The sequence below is a fragment of the Mytilus edulis genome, chromosome 10, assembly GCF_963676685.1.
Source record: "Mytilus edulis chromosome 10, xbMytEdul2.2, whole genome shotgun sequence".
Lineage (NCBI taxonomy): Eukaryota > Metazoa > Mollusca > Bivalvia > Mytilida > Mytilidae > Mytilus > Mytilus edulis.
Genome location: NC_092353.1, coordinates 10,501,572 through 10,520,016, shown reverse-complemented (window position 1 = coordinate 10,520,016; position 18,445 = coordinate 10,501,572). Strand labels below are relative to the sequence as shown.

The window sequence follows — 18,445 nt, the reverse complement described above, 5'->3', positions numbered from 1 at the left end:
AATTTTCAGATGAATCGGTCAATCGGTTGTTGGGTTGCTGCCCCTGAATTGGTAATTTTGAGGAAATTTTGCTGTTTTTGGTTATTATCTTGAATATTATTATAGATAGAGATAAATTGTAAACAGCAATAATGATCAGCAAAGTAAGATCTACAAATAAGTCAACATGACCAAAATGGTCAGTTGACCCCTTTAGGAGTTATTGCCCTTTATAGTCAATCTTTAACCATTTTTCATAAATCTAAGTAATCTTTTACAAAATCTCCACTGAAACTACTAGGCCACAATCATCTTTGGGGTATCTAGTTTGAAAAATGTGTCCGATGACCTGGCCATTCAACCAAGATGGCCGCCACGGCTAAAAATAGAACATAGGGGTAAAATGCAGTTTTTTGCTTATAACTATGAAACCAAAGCATCTAGAGCAAATCTGACAAGAAGTTAAATTGTTAATCAAGTCAATATCTATCTGCCCTGAATTTTTCAGATGAATTGGACAACTGGTTGTTGGGTTGCTGCCCTCCAATTGGTAATTTTTAAAGAAATTTTGCTGTTTTTGGTTATCTTGAATACTATTATAGATAGCGATAAACTGTAAACAGCAATAATGTTCAGCAAAGTAAGATCTACAAATAAGTCAACATGACCTAAATGGTCAATTGACCCCTTAAGGAGTTATTGCCCTTTATAGTCAATTTTTAACAATTTTCATTAATTTGGTAAATTTATGTAAATTTTTACCAAATATAGTTCTCTGTTACTAATGGGCAAAGTTCATGATAGATATAATTGTAAGAAGCAAAATCGTTCAGTAAAGTAAGGACTTCAAACACATCACCATCACCAAAATACAATTTTGTCATGAATCCATTTGTGTCCTTTGTTTAATATGCACATAGACCAAGGTGAGCGACACAGGCTCTTTAGAGCCTCTAGTTGATGTTGATTAAAAGTTTGACAATCACACCCTATAGGGATGACATTTCTAAGATGGTTATCAGATTTTATATGTACTAAAATAATAATTTATGAATTGATTATGGTGATGATTTTTCACTTTCACCAATAACCCAAATATGACAACAGGGCAAATTTTTTTCATAAAAAAATTGAATGAAAAAATTCAGTGTACAGATCTAGGCAAGAAACATTGATATTAAAAAAGTTTGATACATATAAAAATTAATGAATTACAAATTTATAGGTTGGATGAACAAAACATTGAAATAAATCCATTTTTAAAGTTGATTGAACGTTTAACAATCACACCCTATAGTGATGACATTTTTAAGATGGTTATCAGATTTTTTATGGTATTTTTAAAAATAGATTCATACAAGGGGAAAATTGTTGAAGTTTTGATTTAAGAGGTTTATCTAAGTTTAAACTTAAAACATCAAATAAATCTCTATGATTTAAAAACAAACGTCAACAACTGCCCAAATATTGACCAATGTTAATTTTAATTACTGTCGTTAAAAAGATTTATATTTTTAAAATGTCTAATGTTGATTTTCAATAAATGGTGAATGATTTAAAAGAATACTATTTGAATGGCTTTTATTTTTCTGCTATTTATAACATGTAATTAAGCTTTGGGAAAGGGTATGTTATTCAAAAGATTTCTTTTTTAAATACTTTATCTTTGATTTAGGTGACATTTAATTTTAATTTAGGTGTTTAATTTTTATACTATTTCTTCAAACAAGAATCATTGTCATTATGTTTGATATAAAATCATTTTTTTATTTTTGTGAAAGGTAATTACTTGATGCCTGCATGGCATTATTTTATCTTTAACACTTCCTTGACGTCATGAAACCAAAGAAAAAAAAAGGTTATCTGCATAAATTTGAAAGTTTAAAATGAAACAAACAAATTGTTTGAAATAAAATTGTACCGATTAATTTTGCATGCAAGAATTATGTAAAGATGAACCAAAGAGTTGTTTTAAAAAATCATATATTAAAAGAGTTGTTTATATATTAACAAGAAAGAGAAATGTTTCTTATGATTTCATTTTCAGATCTTTTTAAATGGGTGTTTTTCAAATGTCTAAACTGGGCCTGAAGAAACATAAATCTTTTTTTTCTAATGTTAAGTAAATATTTTTTGTAGCTATGTCAAAGTGACTTTTATATTTGTATAACCACTGTTAAATTTGACAAAAAAATAAATTAATTATATAATTGAAAAATTATAATGAAAAATTCAATTTTTATTTTCCTTTATAATTTGAAATTTACATTTGAGAAAGAACAAACTCAATCAGATGTAAAAATGAAATTAAATTTAATGTGTATTTAAAATTATTGAGTTGTAAAATACAAATATGACAAAAAATGAACAAGAAAATTATCAAACTGCTTTGATGTATTACATAGTAATTTTCACGAGAATGAGAATTAACATAATTTTCACATATTTTTGTTTTAATGGGCAGTTAAAATAACTATTTATGTTCCTGTTTCTTTTATCATGATAAAATGATAAATTGCGTGGTGATTCCACCCTTCATATATACATTGTAAAATATCATTTTTGGGGATATTTGTTCAATTTGTTAGAAACGGACCTGTGTTAACATACCTGCCAACTACCCAGATTTATTGGGGATATCCCTATGAGAGGTGTTGAATTGAATTAAAAAAAAATTATTGTATAAACTGAAGACCTCAAAACAGACATTCAGTTGAGTTTTAAAGGCCTTTTATTAAGTACATGTACACTTTTTCAAACAATATTGTAGTAGAATAAGAACACTTATGATAAAACAAGAGGGGCTTGTTGCCCTTAAAATACCCCATGGAAATTTTGAAAAGTTAGCAGGTATGTACAGTTAAAATGCAATTGTCTCACTTTTTTACTTATAATGGGACGTGATAAAAAGAGTGTCAGATTAGGTTTTTGTCTCATTTGCATTAAAAGTCACAGGAGATAAAACAAACAAAAAGTTACAATAGTTATCAAAGGTACCAGGATTATAATTTAGTACGCCAGACACGCGTTTTGTCTAGGCTAAAAAATTGAAAATATCAAAAAATGGGAGAAGATTCCACTCAAGGCAATTAAAAACCATAAGGTAAGGAAAGTCAGGCAACATCACTGAGAAAAGTAGACAAACAAGAGGATACAAAAAACTATAGATAAAGCAACACTAACAGCACCAAAAACTGGGAATTTTTGCTCAACTAGTGACATGATATCTCCAATTTATGGTTAAATTTTTGTGATCCTTCTTTCATTCTATACCTCAACTAGTGCAATGAGCATCATGATAAAGAAAGAGACTATCAGATTTATAAGACATTTCATAATTTATGTCCTCATTTTTTTAGTGCATGCCACTTCTGTCACTGAAAGTGAGAGATAGGAATAGGGATCTGGCCTCCTAAACAAATTACTTAAAAGCTTTAAATGTCAGAAGGAGGAAGACCTGGATGCTCCATACTTCAATGTATATTAGTGCTATATGTAATGAAGTTTCTATCTGTCATATGTCACACTCTGGCTTCATCCACAGATACAAGCTTACTGCCACAAAATAGTACAATAGTGTTGAAAGTGGTGTTAAACACCAACCAATCAAACAGTCTGTCATATATGGCCATTGTTTTTGACCTCATTTTCATGGATCAGTGACCTCTTGAATATAAAAAGTTAATCTATTTTGTAATGTTGATTTCCCTCTTGTTATGTGTTTCATAAGACTGTGGCCTCATTTTCATAGAACATTAATAATGTTCAGTTTATGTGATACTTGTAGTAGAACCTTATTATTACATACTTTCAACATGAAATCAATGATAAGTGAAACAGGTGAGACATTTCAGGGTGTGTTCACTCTTGTTACAAATTTATGCGGCTCCCACAGAAGAAAAAGAAAAATATTTCTCTATGGACCACCATGATGTTTAAATGCATCTGAGAGCATCTGTGCAACAACATACATATTTATTTGTTTTTAATATGGATATTGTGATATATGATATACATTGTAGTTAAATATTTACCTTCTCATGGTAAATTGGAGATAGACATAGAAACATTGATGGTACTTGCTTGAACTTTTGTTTACATTTGCTTGTAAGACACTTCATGTTTTTCAGAACAAATACTACTTTTCTCCATTTTTCATTGTTTCTTTTATTTGACTATTTGTTCTTATCAAAAATATTCACATAAACTTATTTTCAAGTATGCTTGAGTAAAAATGACTTGTCAAATATTTTGCTGTTTTACCCGTGTTCAAGTGCTAATCTGTTACCATCTTTCACTACAGTAGTACTAGATTTTCTTACATGATTCATATTGCTAACTCATCTTATTTCTATCATTTTAATTTGATTTTTTTGAACTCCAATCATGTTGTGAATTTTTTTTTAAACTGATGTAACAATGTCCAAATAATTTAGATAGAAAGGTATACCAATTGCGTCATTAAAGATGTGACATCTTAAACATTTTGGATTCTACAAACTAATTATATAGAAGATAATTAATTTTACAATTTTTTCTATTATTCAACAATCACATTGATAAATGCACACAAACAATATATAAATTTACAGAAAGTTATTTATATTTTTGAAAATATAAAGACATTGCGGGTTGTGATGTTAACTATGGATTAAGTATGGTCTTTCTAGAGAATTTCAACTTATAACCAGACAAAATCAATCTGCAACGACTGATTGTCAAGTAATTTCTCACCAATACAAACAAAACTAATAAATGCATGAAATTACATAATTTAAAAAAATCACAAATTGATATAATCAGTGGAAATTTATTTTTACTAAAGACGGCATGCATACTAAAACTATGTTGTCCTTGAGGATCATAAAGAAGATATTGAGTAAAACTGACTTTAGTTACCTTGAATGTTTTGTTCACTTAAACAAGAAATATGAGAAAGAGCATTATTGATCACGATACAAATACAAACGTATTTTAGTAAAAATAACAATTACTACTATCAAATTTTACTACAAAAATTATATTGGCAATGAGACTACAGTTAATTACCCAGGTATACATTGTTAGACAACAAAAATCTAACAACAATCAATTATTACACATCATTGTCCATATGCCTTTATTTTTCATATTAAGTTACTTAGTTGTAATATAAGTATTGATAATAATCTTAACATCACAATTTGCATCTTTATATGGTTTGAAAGATGACCTTGACCTTACGAAAACCAACAGTAACAAACAAAATGTTAAAGGAATTTTTCCAATTTTCAAGTCTTTCTTTTTCACCCGTTCGTCAGTTGATTGAAAATGACAAGTAATTTATATATCCAATTCTTCAATACTGAACTATTTTAAAAGGTAAATATTTGTAAAGAGATATCATTTAATACTCTTCAAAAACTTTTATAATAGTCATCATTAGGACTGACAATTAGTCTAAAGATCTAATATGAAAATATGATAATCTTTTGAAAAGCCGTTGTAATTTGATTATGGGTATTATTGGTGTAGTAAACATGGCATGAATCTTCCATTAGAATTTATAATTGGGGTCAATCTCCTGTAAATAGGAACAAGTTTATAAATTGGTGTGATTTGATACAAGTGTTTTAGGTGAGAAATTCAGGTGTTAGTTCCTTTATAGGTGTGAACAACCCTTTTATAGATTTGATTTATATTTAAGTCCAGAAAAAATTGAATGCATTAAAAAGCAATAAATGTTTATACTTTAAAAATGTTCATTATGGTCTTTTTCTTTGATATTGTATGAAATTTCATGTAGATGTTTTAATTTATTTTTTTACAATTTTAATTTCAACATGGCCAAAGTGCCATTTCAATTTGGTGTATTGTTAAGATGACGTCAAGTCTGCACCTTTTTCTCAATGGCAATCTTTAAAAATCTCCTCAGAACAAGTTTAAGGAAGTAACTTACACAACTCATAGTTTTAATATCTATGCAGTTGGCTTTACCTTAAAGTTAAAGTGGACAAACTAATTTGTCCTTTAGAATTGATCAAAACAAAATAACAACTTGAATTGCATACTTTTGATGACATATGCATTTCCTTTATAGTTTTCTGTTCGGTGTGAGCAAAGGCTCCGTGTTGAAGATCTATCATGGTTAGCTTTTACAAATTGTGATTTGGAAAGGGGGGTGTCTCATTGGCACTCATACATTATTCTTTTATATCTTTTTGAAAGAAAAAATGGATAAATAACAGGAATAAAATGTAGAAATAGATTAGCTAAATGAACAAAAGGGACCTTAAAAAGATAGCTAAATTTTGCATAGTCAAATTTGTCTGAGTGATTTTGTATCTTAAGTTTCTCAGAAATAACTTAATTCATCAATAGGGAGATTAATTTTTAATTTTTTAAGGGTGGCCCTGTAAAAAAAATTAAATGAGTTGTATCATTAATCAGGTTCATTACCTAATTTACAGTTTATTAAGATGTTATCCTGATCTAAAGCACAAAAAATTTTAAAAGTAAATGTATAATAATCTATTGCGACAACAAAAGTACATGTATTCCTTTTTGAAAGAAAAAAAATAAAGCAGCAAAAATACATAAATGGAATTTATAATTACCTCATGCTTCAAATGAAAGGTGTTTTTTTCCCATTTGAAAGATACCAATGTAGCAATAAATAATTTTAATTTTACTGCACTGAATAGCAGTGCATAATTTTATTACAAAAAAGTACATGTTTGTCAATTTTTATTGATATTTCTTATTAAAAATTGCAAGTTTCATTGTGGTGCCATAATTAGATATGATTTAATGTTTATGATTATTTCTTTCGTCATTTCCATAGACAACAGATGAAAGGGTGCATCAAATAATATGATTTCTCAAAATTCAGGGAATTTGGGTCTGAGGTATCGTTATTAACACATAATTGTAGTTTATGAGTTTATTGATATTTGATTTTTTAAAATTTTTCTCAGAGTACATCAAGACTTTTTAAAAGTACTGACATAATTTCCACCAATGAAATTGTTTCGTAAACTAACATGTTTCAAAATTCATTTTTCTATTTAAAATTTCATAAAATCTGAATATGCCTTTTTAAGATGAAGTGTACATAATCGTTGTTATTTCAAATATTTCATTTTTTTTAAATGGTAATTGTTTCCAGCAACAACAAATCATTGTAATTATCAATGTGTTTCGACAGTTGAAATTAACACTTGAGTTTTAAAAATACAACTTTGCTGTGCACTCACGTAGAAGTTTGACTTTGCCACATTTGCATCTCCAAAACTATGACCTTGCAGCTTTGTTGTTGCCCTACTGCTCTCTATGTTTTACTAAATAAGTAAAAACACTTCAATGTTTGAGATTTCAGGACATATTTTATTGAAAAGTACATTAAAAGGACCTCACAGGCAAACAGAATGACTTTGTGTTCTATTAGTGAACTTTATTTAAATACAAATAGTGAAGAACATAGACTGATTGGTCCCAGTTTGAACTGTAAAATGTACACTGTTTGGCTGATATATTTACATTAACTATTAACCGTCTTTTGGTGCAAATGAACACATAGCCTCAGATAAGTATTATGTATGCTAGGTCGATGCCACTGCTGGTGGAGATTTATTTCCCCGAGGATATCACCAGCCCAGTAGTCAGCATTTTTTGTGCTGACATGAATTATCATTGATATGGTTATATTTATAAATTAACTGTTTACAAAATTTAGAATTTTTGAAATACTAAGGCTTTTCTACCTCAGGCATAGATTACCTTAGCTGGATTTGGCAAAACTTTTAGGAATTTTGGTCCTCAATGCTCTTCAACTTCGTACTTTATTTGGCCTTTTAACTTTTTTGGATTCGAGCGTCACTGATGAGTCTTTTGTAGACAAAACGCGCGTCTGGCATATATACAAAATTTAGTCCTGGTATCTATGATGAGTTTATTTACACTATTAATAGGACTATTATCAGGTCAGAATTCCAACCAAGAAAACATTTTAGTAGCATAAACTTGATTGGTGTTATGTTTTACATATATATTTGTACCTTTTTGTATCTATTTTTTTTTTTATTTCAGTTGAGAACACAGAAAGTGTAAATAAGTTGGCAGAAAGAGTTTTACTGAGACTGCATCAGAAGTTACAAGGCATAGAAGATGGTGTTCAACTAAGTGTATCTGGACAGGTCAATCTTCTGATTCAGCAAGCAAGAGATCCTAAAAACCTGGCAAAACTCTTCCCTGGCTGGCAACCATATATATAAACAATGTGTTATAAACTTCCTTGTGGAAAGAAACTACTGTTCTAGTCAAAGGATATTATTTCAATGAATTGGTTTTTTATGAACAAATTATATGCAAATGAAAGTAAAAGTATTATGATTGAATATTGCAGAGATATTTACTGTGCTAAACTTTAATTGTTATTTTTCTGCAATGTAATAATTCTCTTTAAACAAAGATACAATAGTGTTCATAACCACTAATTGGTTAGTTTAAACGTTTTTCTAAGGTTTAATACTAAAAAGGTAATATTTGGTACACACAAAAAAATATGAAATTTATGAATTGTCATCTATTTATAGCATGAAAACATTTCCATTTGTCATCATCAAAAAATTAGTTATGTATCATTGAAATGAGAGACAATGGGAAAGAAATCCATGAATTAAATTCAATAGTACAGCTTGCTCTAAATTTTTTAGATGATTATTAATTATCATTATAAAGGTTTCTTCCAGCCAAAAAATGTTACTTATGATAATTAATGAAATGTTCTTTGGATTGTTCCATCTTCAATCCTGTCATAACAATTTTGTAGTGAAATTTTTGGAGGATGTTATTGGTATTATTTAAGTAAGATTTTCTATACTAATTGATTTTGAATATTACAGCATATTGAAATACATTTGGTATTGGTATGTAATTGTCATAAAATACACTTTTTTCTGTGGTTTGGTTGATTTTTGAGAAATGATATTTACTTTTCAAAAGTCAATTTAACCATATATTTACTTCATCAAAAGACAGTAATTATGGTGCATTGATTGGTTCCAGTTATATATGTTCTATATGAGTTTAACCTTTATTTACATTTTAAACATTTACATATTATTTTTTGGTGTAGAATGTAAAATAACAACTTGACAACATTTGTTCCCTTGGTTTATGCCCCAAAAAAATTAAAATCTTTTAAATTCATACATTCATTAATTTCAGTAGAAAATTATCTTAATAAATTTATAAATATTTTAGAATATATATGGCTTGAAACAATCAGATTAAAAAGTGTACAAATTCATGAGTTTGATAAAAGTGCTATTTCTTAGTTTGTTAGATCATGTTTCAATTTTTGTTAAATTAGATGCTGCCTTTTATTGCAGCATTTCAAACAAAAATTAAATTTTATATTTTTTCTGTTGTTCTTTGATTGTGATTAGAACACGACAAGATGTACAGTAATATTGAAAGGAAACAGCAGCCAAACAACATTTTATACACAAAAAGAAGTCTCCAGGCAGCATACAGTCTTGGTATTTCACATCCAATCATTTATGGTAAAATTCTTTGCAAATCACAAAAATGTCAGCATTCACCTCAAAAGCTATAAAAACCTTAAAACAGACTTATTAAGAAGGAAATAGTTACAATACTGTTGTCAGGTCATTAAAGATGGCACATTTTGGCTTTAATATTACTTCACTCATAGGGTATTTACATCAGAAATAAACATATTTATTCTAAAACCAGTTTTTGACATGATCTGGTTATGTTCCTCAGGAACGTCTGGCCTTTGTTAGTCTTGTATGAATTTAAAGTTTAGTTCATTTATATATTTTGAAGTAAAGTATGACGTCCATTATCACCGAACTAGACTAGTACACATTTTTGTTTAGTGGCCAGCTGAAGCACGCCTCTGGGCGGATATTTGCTCTCTGTGTTGTTGAACCATTGGTGGCCTTCAGCTGTGTTCTGCTCTTTGGTCGGGTTGTTGTCTCTTTGACACATTCCCTATTTCGATTCTCAATTTAAAAATATTTTAACAAACAGTAACTGGCATGAAAGAAAAAAACAAATATCAGCCTGATATGTTGTCGCTGACGTAAAACAACAACAACTGCAATGTACTTATATTCTGTGTTTTATTTAGGGGTTTCATATACAAATACATTTGTGGAGTTCTTTAATTTTCAGAATCTTTAAAAGTTGTGATTAAATTAATAATCTGCCATCTACATGAAATTCTTGTAGCATAAACTTAGAACAAGCACATTATTATGCACATTTTGTATTTAAAGACCAGAACAAAAGTCAACCTGGAGAAAAACTATGACATCCAGTGGTCAATTTTGTCTAATATAGACATGTGATAAAAAGTAAAATCACAAAAATACTGAACTATGAGGAAAATTCAAAACGGAAAGCCCCTAATCAAATGGCAAAATCACGAGCTCAAACACATCAAACGAATTGATAACAACTTTCATATTCCTGACTTGGTACAGGGATTTTCTTATATAAACGTTTCTTCTGTATGAAAGTTGCATCATTATATTAACAACGATGTGTGAACAAAACAAACAGACATAATACTCTCAAATCGTATTTTCTTGTTAATTCAACCTGTTGATACGATACTGTTTATAATGCCTATTTGTTATTTTATATTAAGGGGGCTCGCGGGTCTAAATCATTTTTTTAATTTAATATAGGATTTCTTCTTCATTTACGATCACAATCTGCCTTCGAAAGAAGCATACATTTTTGTTAATGTCCTTTTTATTAGCTCACCTGGCCCGAAGGGCCAAGTGAGCTTTTCCCATCACTTTGCGTCCGGCGTCCGGCGTCGTCGTCGTCCGTCGTCTGTCGTCCGTCGTCCGTCGTCGTTAACTTTTACAAAAATCTTCTCCTCTGAAACTGCTGGGCCAAATTAATCCAAACTTGGCCACAATCATCATTGGGGTATCTAGTTTAAAAAATGTGTGGCTTGACCCCGCCAACCAACCAAGATGGCCGCCATGGCTAAAAATAGAACATAGGGGTAAAATGCAGTTTTTGGCTTATAACTCAAAAACCAAAGCATTTAGAGCAAATCTGACATGGGGTAAAATTGTTTATCAGTTCAAGATCTATCTGCCCTGAAATTTTCAGATGAATCAGACAACCCGTTGTTGGGTTGCTGCCCCTGAATATGTAATTTTAAGGAAATTTTGCTGTTTTTGGTTATTATCTTGAATATTGTTATAGATAAAGATAAACTGTAAACAGCAATAATGTTCAGCAAAGTAAGATTTACAAATAAGTCAACATGACCGAAATGGTCAGTTGACCCCTTTAGGAGTTATTGCCCTTTATAGTCAATTTTTAACCATTTTTCGTAAATCTTAGTAATCTTGTAGAAAAATCTTCTCCTCTGAAACTACTGGGCCAAATTTAATCAAACTTGGCCATAATCATCATTGGGGTATCTAGTTTAAAAAATGTGTCCGGTGACCCGGCCAACCAACCAAGATGGCTACCATGGCTAAAAATAGAACATAGGGGTAAAATGCAGTTTTTGGCTTATAACTCAAAAACCAAAGCATTTAGAGCAAATCTGAGATGAGTAAAATTGTTCATCAGGTTAAGATCTATCTGCCCTGAAATTTTCAGATGAATCGGACATTCCGTTGTTGGGTTGCTGCCCCTGAAATGGTAATTTTAAGGAAATTTTGCTGTTTATGGTTATTATCTTGAATATTATTATAGATAGAGATAAACTATAAACAGCAATAATGTTCAGCAAAGTAAGATCTACAAATAAGTCAACATGACCAAAATGGTCAGTTGACCACTTTAGGAGTTATTGCCCTTTATAGTCAATTTTTAACCATTTTTCGTAAATCTTAGTAATCTTTTAGAAAAATCTTCTCCTCTGAAACTACTGGGCCAAATTTAACCAAACTTAGCCATAATCATCATTGTGGTATCTAGTTAAAAAAAATGTGTCCAGTAAATCGGCCAACAAACCAAGATGGCCACCATGGCTAAGAATAAAACATGGGGGTAAAATGCAGTTTTTGGCTTATAACTCAAAAACCAAAGCATTAAGAGCAAATCTGACAGGAAGTAAAATTGTTGATCAGGTCACGATCTATCTGCCCTGGAATTTTCAGATGAATCGGATAATCGGTTGTTAGGTTGCTGCCCCTGAATTGGTAATTTTGAGGAAATTTTGCTGTTTTTTTGTTATTATCTTGAATATTATTATAGATAGAGATAAACTGTAAACAGCAATAATGTACAGCAAAGTAAGAACTAAAAATAAGTCACTATGACCAAAATAGTCAATTGACCCCCTAAGGAGTTATTGCCCTTCATAGTCAATTTTTAACAATTTTCTTAGAATTTGAAGATTTTCAATAACATTTTCCACAGAAAGTACTGTTATAGATAGAGATAATTGTAAGCAGCAAGAATGTTTAGTAAAGTAAGATCTACAAACACATCACCATCACCAAAACACAATTTTGTCATGAATCCATCTGTGTCCATTGTTTAATATTCACATATACCAAGGTGAGCGACACAGGCTCTTTAGAGCCTCTAGTTTTCTGTTGAACTAATAGGAGAAATAGCGGTAATATCGAAATAAAAAAAGAACTAAATTACAGAAATCGCTTTAATTTTACAATTATTTAGTTTATGTACAGCTTATTCGAAAACAACAATAAAAAATATAGGTCACCGATGAGTTAAAAAAAGATATTTCAATTTTAATGCCAAAAAATGGCATTTTGCACCAAAAAGAGATAATTGAGAGCTTTTTCAATGATATGTACATTTTAAAAGTCACCTGGGGCCAACAGGAATTGATTTTTTGGAATAATTTTTGTACCATATGGTAAAGTAACAACTACTTAAGGTAATAAATTAAATTTGTAATGAAAAATTAATGTTTAATTTTTTTCTGAAAACCTTATACCCGCGAGCCTCCTTAATATGGAACTTGTCTATATACCAGCTTTGATTATTTGGAATGTCTTCTAATTTTCACTTACTACATTTGTATAAACTTCAAGATTTACCTGTATTATTAAAACCGTTTTTTAGCTCACCTGGCCCGAAGGGCCAAGTGAGCTTTTCCCATCACTTTGCGTCCGTCGTCCTGCGTCCGTCGTCGTCCTGCGTCCGTCGTCGTTAACTTTTACAAAAATCTTCTCCTCTGAAACTACTGGGCCAAATTAATCCAAACTTGGCCACAATCATCATTGGGGTATCTAGTTTAAAAAATGTGTGGCTTGACCCGGCCAACCAACCAAGATGGCCGCCATGGCTAAAAATAGACCATAGGGGTAAAATGCAGTTTTTGGCTTATAACTCAAAAACCAAAGCATTTAGAGCAAATCTGACATGGGGTACAATTGTTTATCAGGTCAAGATCTATCTGCCCTGAAATTTTCAGATGAATCGGACGACCCCTTGTTGGGTTGCTGCCCCTGAATTGGTAATTTTAAGGAAATTTTGCTGTTTTTGGTTATTATCTTGAATACTATTAAAGATAGAGGTAAACTGTAAACTGCAATAATGTTCAGCAAAGTAAGATTTACATATAAGTCATCATGACCGAAATGGTCAGTTGACCCCTTTATGAGTTATTGCCCTTTATAGTCAATTTTTAACCATTTTTCGTAAATCTTAGTAATCTTTTACAAAAATCTTCTTCTCTGAAACTACTGGGCCAAATTAATCCAAACTTGGCCACAGTCATCTTTGGGGTATCTAGTTTAAAAATTGTGTGGCGTGACCCGGCCAACCAACCAAGATGGCCGCCATGGCTAAAAATAGAACATAGGGGTTAAATGCAGTTTTTGGCTTATAACTCAAAAACCAAAGCATTTAGAGCAAATCTGACATGTAGTAAAATTGTTTATCAGGTCAAGATCTATCTGCCCTGAAATTGTCAGATGAATCGGACAACCCGTTGTTGGGTTGCTGCCCCTGAATTGGTAATTTTAAGGAAATTTTGCTGTTTTGGGTTATTACCTTGAATATTATTATACGACCGCAAAATTTGAAAAAATTTTCGTCGTATATTGCTATCACGTTGGCGTCGTCGTCGTCGGCGTCCGAATACTTTTAGTTTTCGCACTCTAACTTTAGTAAAAGTGAATAGAAATCTATGAAATTTAAACACAAGGTTTATGACCACAAAAGGAAGGTTGGGATTGATTTTGGGAGTTTTGGTCCCAACATTTTAGGAATTAGGGGCCAAAAAGGGCCCAAATAAGCATTTTCTTGGTTTTCGCACTATAACTTTAGTTTGAGTGAATAGAAATCTATGAAATTTTGACACAAGGTTTATGACCACAAAAGAAAGGTTGGGATTGATTTTGGGAGTTTTGGTTCCAACAGTTTAGGAATTAGGGGCCAAAAAAGGGCACAAATAAGCATTATTCTTGGTTTTCGCACAATAACTTTAGTTTAAGTAAATAGAAATCAATGAAATTTAAACACAATGTTTATGACCACAAAAGGAAGGTTGGTATTGATTTTGGGAGTTTAGGTCCCAACAGTTTAGGAATTAGGGGCCAAAAAGGGACCCAAATAAGCATTTTTCTTGGTTTTCGCACCATAACTTTAGTATAAGTAAATAGAAATCTATGAAATTTAAACACAAGGTTTATGACCATTAAAGGAAGGTTGGTATTGATTTTGGGAGTTGTGGTCCCAACAGTTTAGGAATAAAGGGCCCAAAGGGTCCAAAATTAAACTATGTTTGATTTCATCAAAAGTTGAATAATTGGGGTTCTTTGATATGCCGAATCTAACTGTGTATGTAGATTCTTAATTTTTGGTCCCGTTTTCAAATTGGTCTACATTAAGGTCCAAAGGGTCCAAAATTAAACTTAGTTTGATTTTAACAAAAATTGAATCCTTGGGGTTCTTTGATATGCTGAATCTAAAAATGTACTTAGATTTTTTATTATTGGCCCAGTTTTCAAGTTGGTCCAAATCGGGGTTCAAAATTAAACTTTGTTTGATTTCATCAAAAATTGAATAATTGAGGTTCTTTGATATGCCAAATCTAACTGTGTATGTAGATTCTTAATTTTTGGTCCCGTTTTAAAATTGGTCTACATTAAAGTCCAAAGGGTCCAAAATTAAACTAAGTTTGATTTTAACAAAAATTGAATTCTTGGGCCTCTTTGATATGCTGAATCTAAACATGTACTTAGATTTTTGATTATGGGCCCAGTTTTCAAGTTGGTCCAAATCAGGATCCAAAATTATTATATTAAGTATTGTGCAATAACAAGAAATTTTCAATTGCACAGTATTCAGCAATAGCAAGAAATCTTCAATTGCACAGTATTGTGCAATAGCAAGAAATCTTCAATTGCACAGTATTGTGCAATAGCAAATATTTTCAATTGCACAGTATTGCACAATAGCAAGAAATATCTAATTGCACAATATTGTGCAATAGCAAGAAATTCCAATTGGATTCCAATTGGAGTTATCTTTCTTTGTCCAGAATAGTAGTTGAATCAACTTAAATCATTGTTTTATACAATATACAATGTATTTTCACTTTTACTACCAACTGATAGATTAAAACAATCTTTACCATTCAGTGATAACAAGCACTTTTTTTACATTTTAATATTTTATGATGTATTTAAATGAGTAGTTATTGTTGCAAACTTCATTAGAAATTTGAATTGAGATCAGTTTTGAAATAAGGGAAAGGGGGATGTGAAAAAAAAATTGGGGGGTCAATTTTTTTCATTTCAGATTTCATAAATAAAAAGAAAATTTCTTCAAACATTTTTTTGAGAGGATTAATATTCAACAGCATAGTGAATTGCTCAAAGGCAAAAAAAATTTTTAAAGTTCATTAGACCACATTCATTCTGTGTCAGAAACCTATGCTGTGTCAACTATTTAATCACAATCCAAATTTAGAGCTGAATCCAGCTTGAATGTTGTGTCCATACTTGCCCCAACCGTTAAGGGTTCAACCTCTGCGGTCGTATAAAGCTGCGCCCTGCGGAGCATCTGGTTATAGATAGAGATAAACTGTAAACTACAATAATGTTCAGCATAGTAAGATTTACAAATAAGTCAACATGACCGAAATGGTCAGTTGACCCCTTTAGGAGTTATTGCCCTTTATAGTCAATTTTTAACAATTTTCATAAAACTTCTAAATTTTTACTAACATTTTCCACTGAAACTTCTGGGCCAAGTTCAATATAGATAGAAATAATTGTTAGCCGCAAGAATGTTCAGTAAAGTAAGATGTACATACACATCACCATCACCAAAACACAATTTTGTCATGAATCCATCTGTGTCCATTGTTTAATATTCACATAGACCAAGGTGAGCGACACAGGCTCTTTAGAGCCTCTAGTTTTTTTTCAAATGTGATAATTTTCGTAGGATGTCTTGCCATGGCTTTGTTTGGACTTATTTGTTTGCTTTTTGGCCTTGAATGTTTATCCCTAATATTTTATTAACTGTGCATTTACATTCAGATATCGCAGATCAAATTTATTCGTTCAAAGTGTATTAATTTACGTTTTTTGATTGAGTTAAGCCTGCCAATTGATATTTTATCGTATGTTTTTCTATGTTGTGATGTTATGCTATTGTTTCAGAAAAAGGGAGAAGGTTTGGTACCATTAAATTGTTTAATCTCGCTGCAAATGTTTGGACCTGTCCTAAGTCAGGAATCTGATGTACAGTATATACGTAGTTGTCGTTTGTTTATGTAATCTATACGTGTTTCTCGTTTCCTGTTTTTTTTATATAGATTAGACCGTTGGTTTTCCCGTTTGAATGGTTTTACACTAGTAATTTTGGGGCCCTTTATAGCTTGTTGTTCGGTGAGAGCCAAGGCTCCGTGCTGAAGGCCGTACATTGACCTATAATGGTTTGCTTTTTTTTTAAATTGTTATTTGGATGGAGAGTTGTCTCTTTAGCACTCACACCACATCTTCCTTTATCTATATAATAGGTTAAAATGTCAAAAATAAGAGAACAGCAGTCAACATTGTGTTATAATCTTTATCTTAATAATGATGGTTGTTGTTGAACTTGTTTAATGGCTATAGAATATTACTGCTACTTATTGGTCAAGTGTTGCATTGTACCAGTGGATGTGATCACAAAAAAAATCACGCTACAATGTTTAAATTAGAAATTTACTCTAATGTTTCAATTTTGCTTCAATATCTACAAGGTGGCTCAGACTTTGGAAGTGTGTAAAACATATTTGGTATAATTATTATTTCAATTTTGTTTCACCAAATACATCCGATAAATTACAAAATGGTTCAACATAACTAAGATTTATTCTTATGCCCCACCTACAATAGAAGAGGCGCCTTATGTTTTCTGGTATATGGGTCCATCTGTCCCGCTTCAGATTAAAATTTTTGGTCAATGTAGTTTTTGATTAAGTAGAAATCAAATCAACTTGTAACTTAGTACGCATGTTCCCTGTGATTTGATTTTTTTAACTTGAAAGCCAAGTTTTTGGCCCCAATTTCACGGTCCACTGAACATAGAAAATGACAGTGCGAGTGGAGCATCCGTGTACTATAGACACATTCTTGTTATCTTCATTTCTTGTTTATTGTACTATTATATTATTTATTTATGTATTTCTGTGTTCTGAGTGGTCTTGTCATGTAATGTTGTCATTTAAGTGGTATGTTCAATATTACCATAAGGCGCTATGTTTGGCTAGCCTAAAAGCCAAGTTCAAACCACCATTTTGTCGAATCTGCGACTTTTGTCGCAGAAAGCTCGACATAGGGATGATGATCCTGCGTCGGCTGGGTAAGCTAACTTCTTAAAAGCTTTATATTTTAGAATGTGGAAGAACTGCATGCTTCATACTTTGTATATAGATGCTTTATGTTTCGAAGTTTTCGTCTGTCGCATGACCACTGTCCTTTACCTCATTTTCATAGTTGAGTGACTACTCAAAGTTAAGAATTTTTGTAATGTTTTTTTCTTACTTATTAGTATTAATAGGATAACTATATTTGGTATTGTGCGTACCTTGCAAGGTTCTCAAGCCCGATCTCATTTCATGGATCGGTGAACACGGTTATTTTTTGGTGGCTAAGTCCATATATCTCAAATACTTTAAGCAGTAAGTCTGGTATATTTGGTGTATGGAATGATGGTAAGGTGTACATGTCCAACTGGCAGATGTCATCTGACTTGACCTCATTTTCATGGTTCAAAATTTTATCAACAAAATATTAATGGTTAGTAAAGAAGGCGAGACGTTTCAGCATGGGCACTCTTGTCTTAAAATGTTTTGTACCAAGTCAGGAATATGGCAGTTGTTTTCTCATAGTTCGTTTCTATATATGTATTGTCGTTTTTGGTTTATTTTTGCACTTCAGTGTTTATGTTGTTTGTTGTTGTCCTCTTAAAGTTGATGAGTTTCCCTCGGTTTTAGTTTGTAACCCGG

General features: G+C 31.2%; 1 protein-coding gene across 1 annotated transcript in view; it reads left to right on the top strand.

The window, feature by feature from the left end:
* The window catches only part of LOC139493391 (serine-protein kinase ATM-like), a 98,113-nt gene extending 88,731 nt beyond the window's left edge, over nt 1–9,382 (top strand). The window contains exon 58 of the mRNA XM_071281765.1: nt 8,047–9,382. Coding sequence (XP_071137866.1) covers nt 8,047–8,231 — 185 coding nt within the window. The 3' untranslated portion in view covers nt 8,232–9,382. The remainder of the gene's footprint in view (nt 1–8,046) is intronic.
* Nucleotides 9,383–18,445: the final 9,063 nt, after the last annotated feature.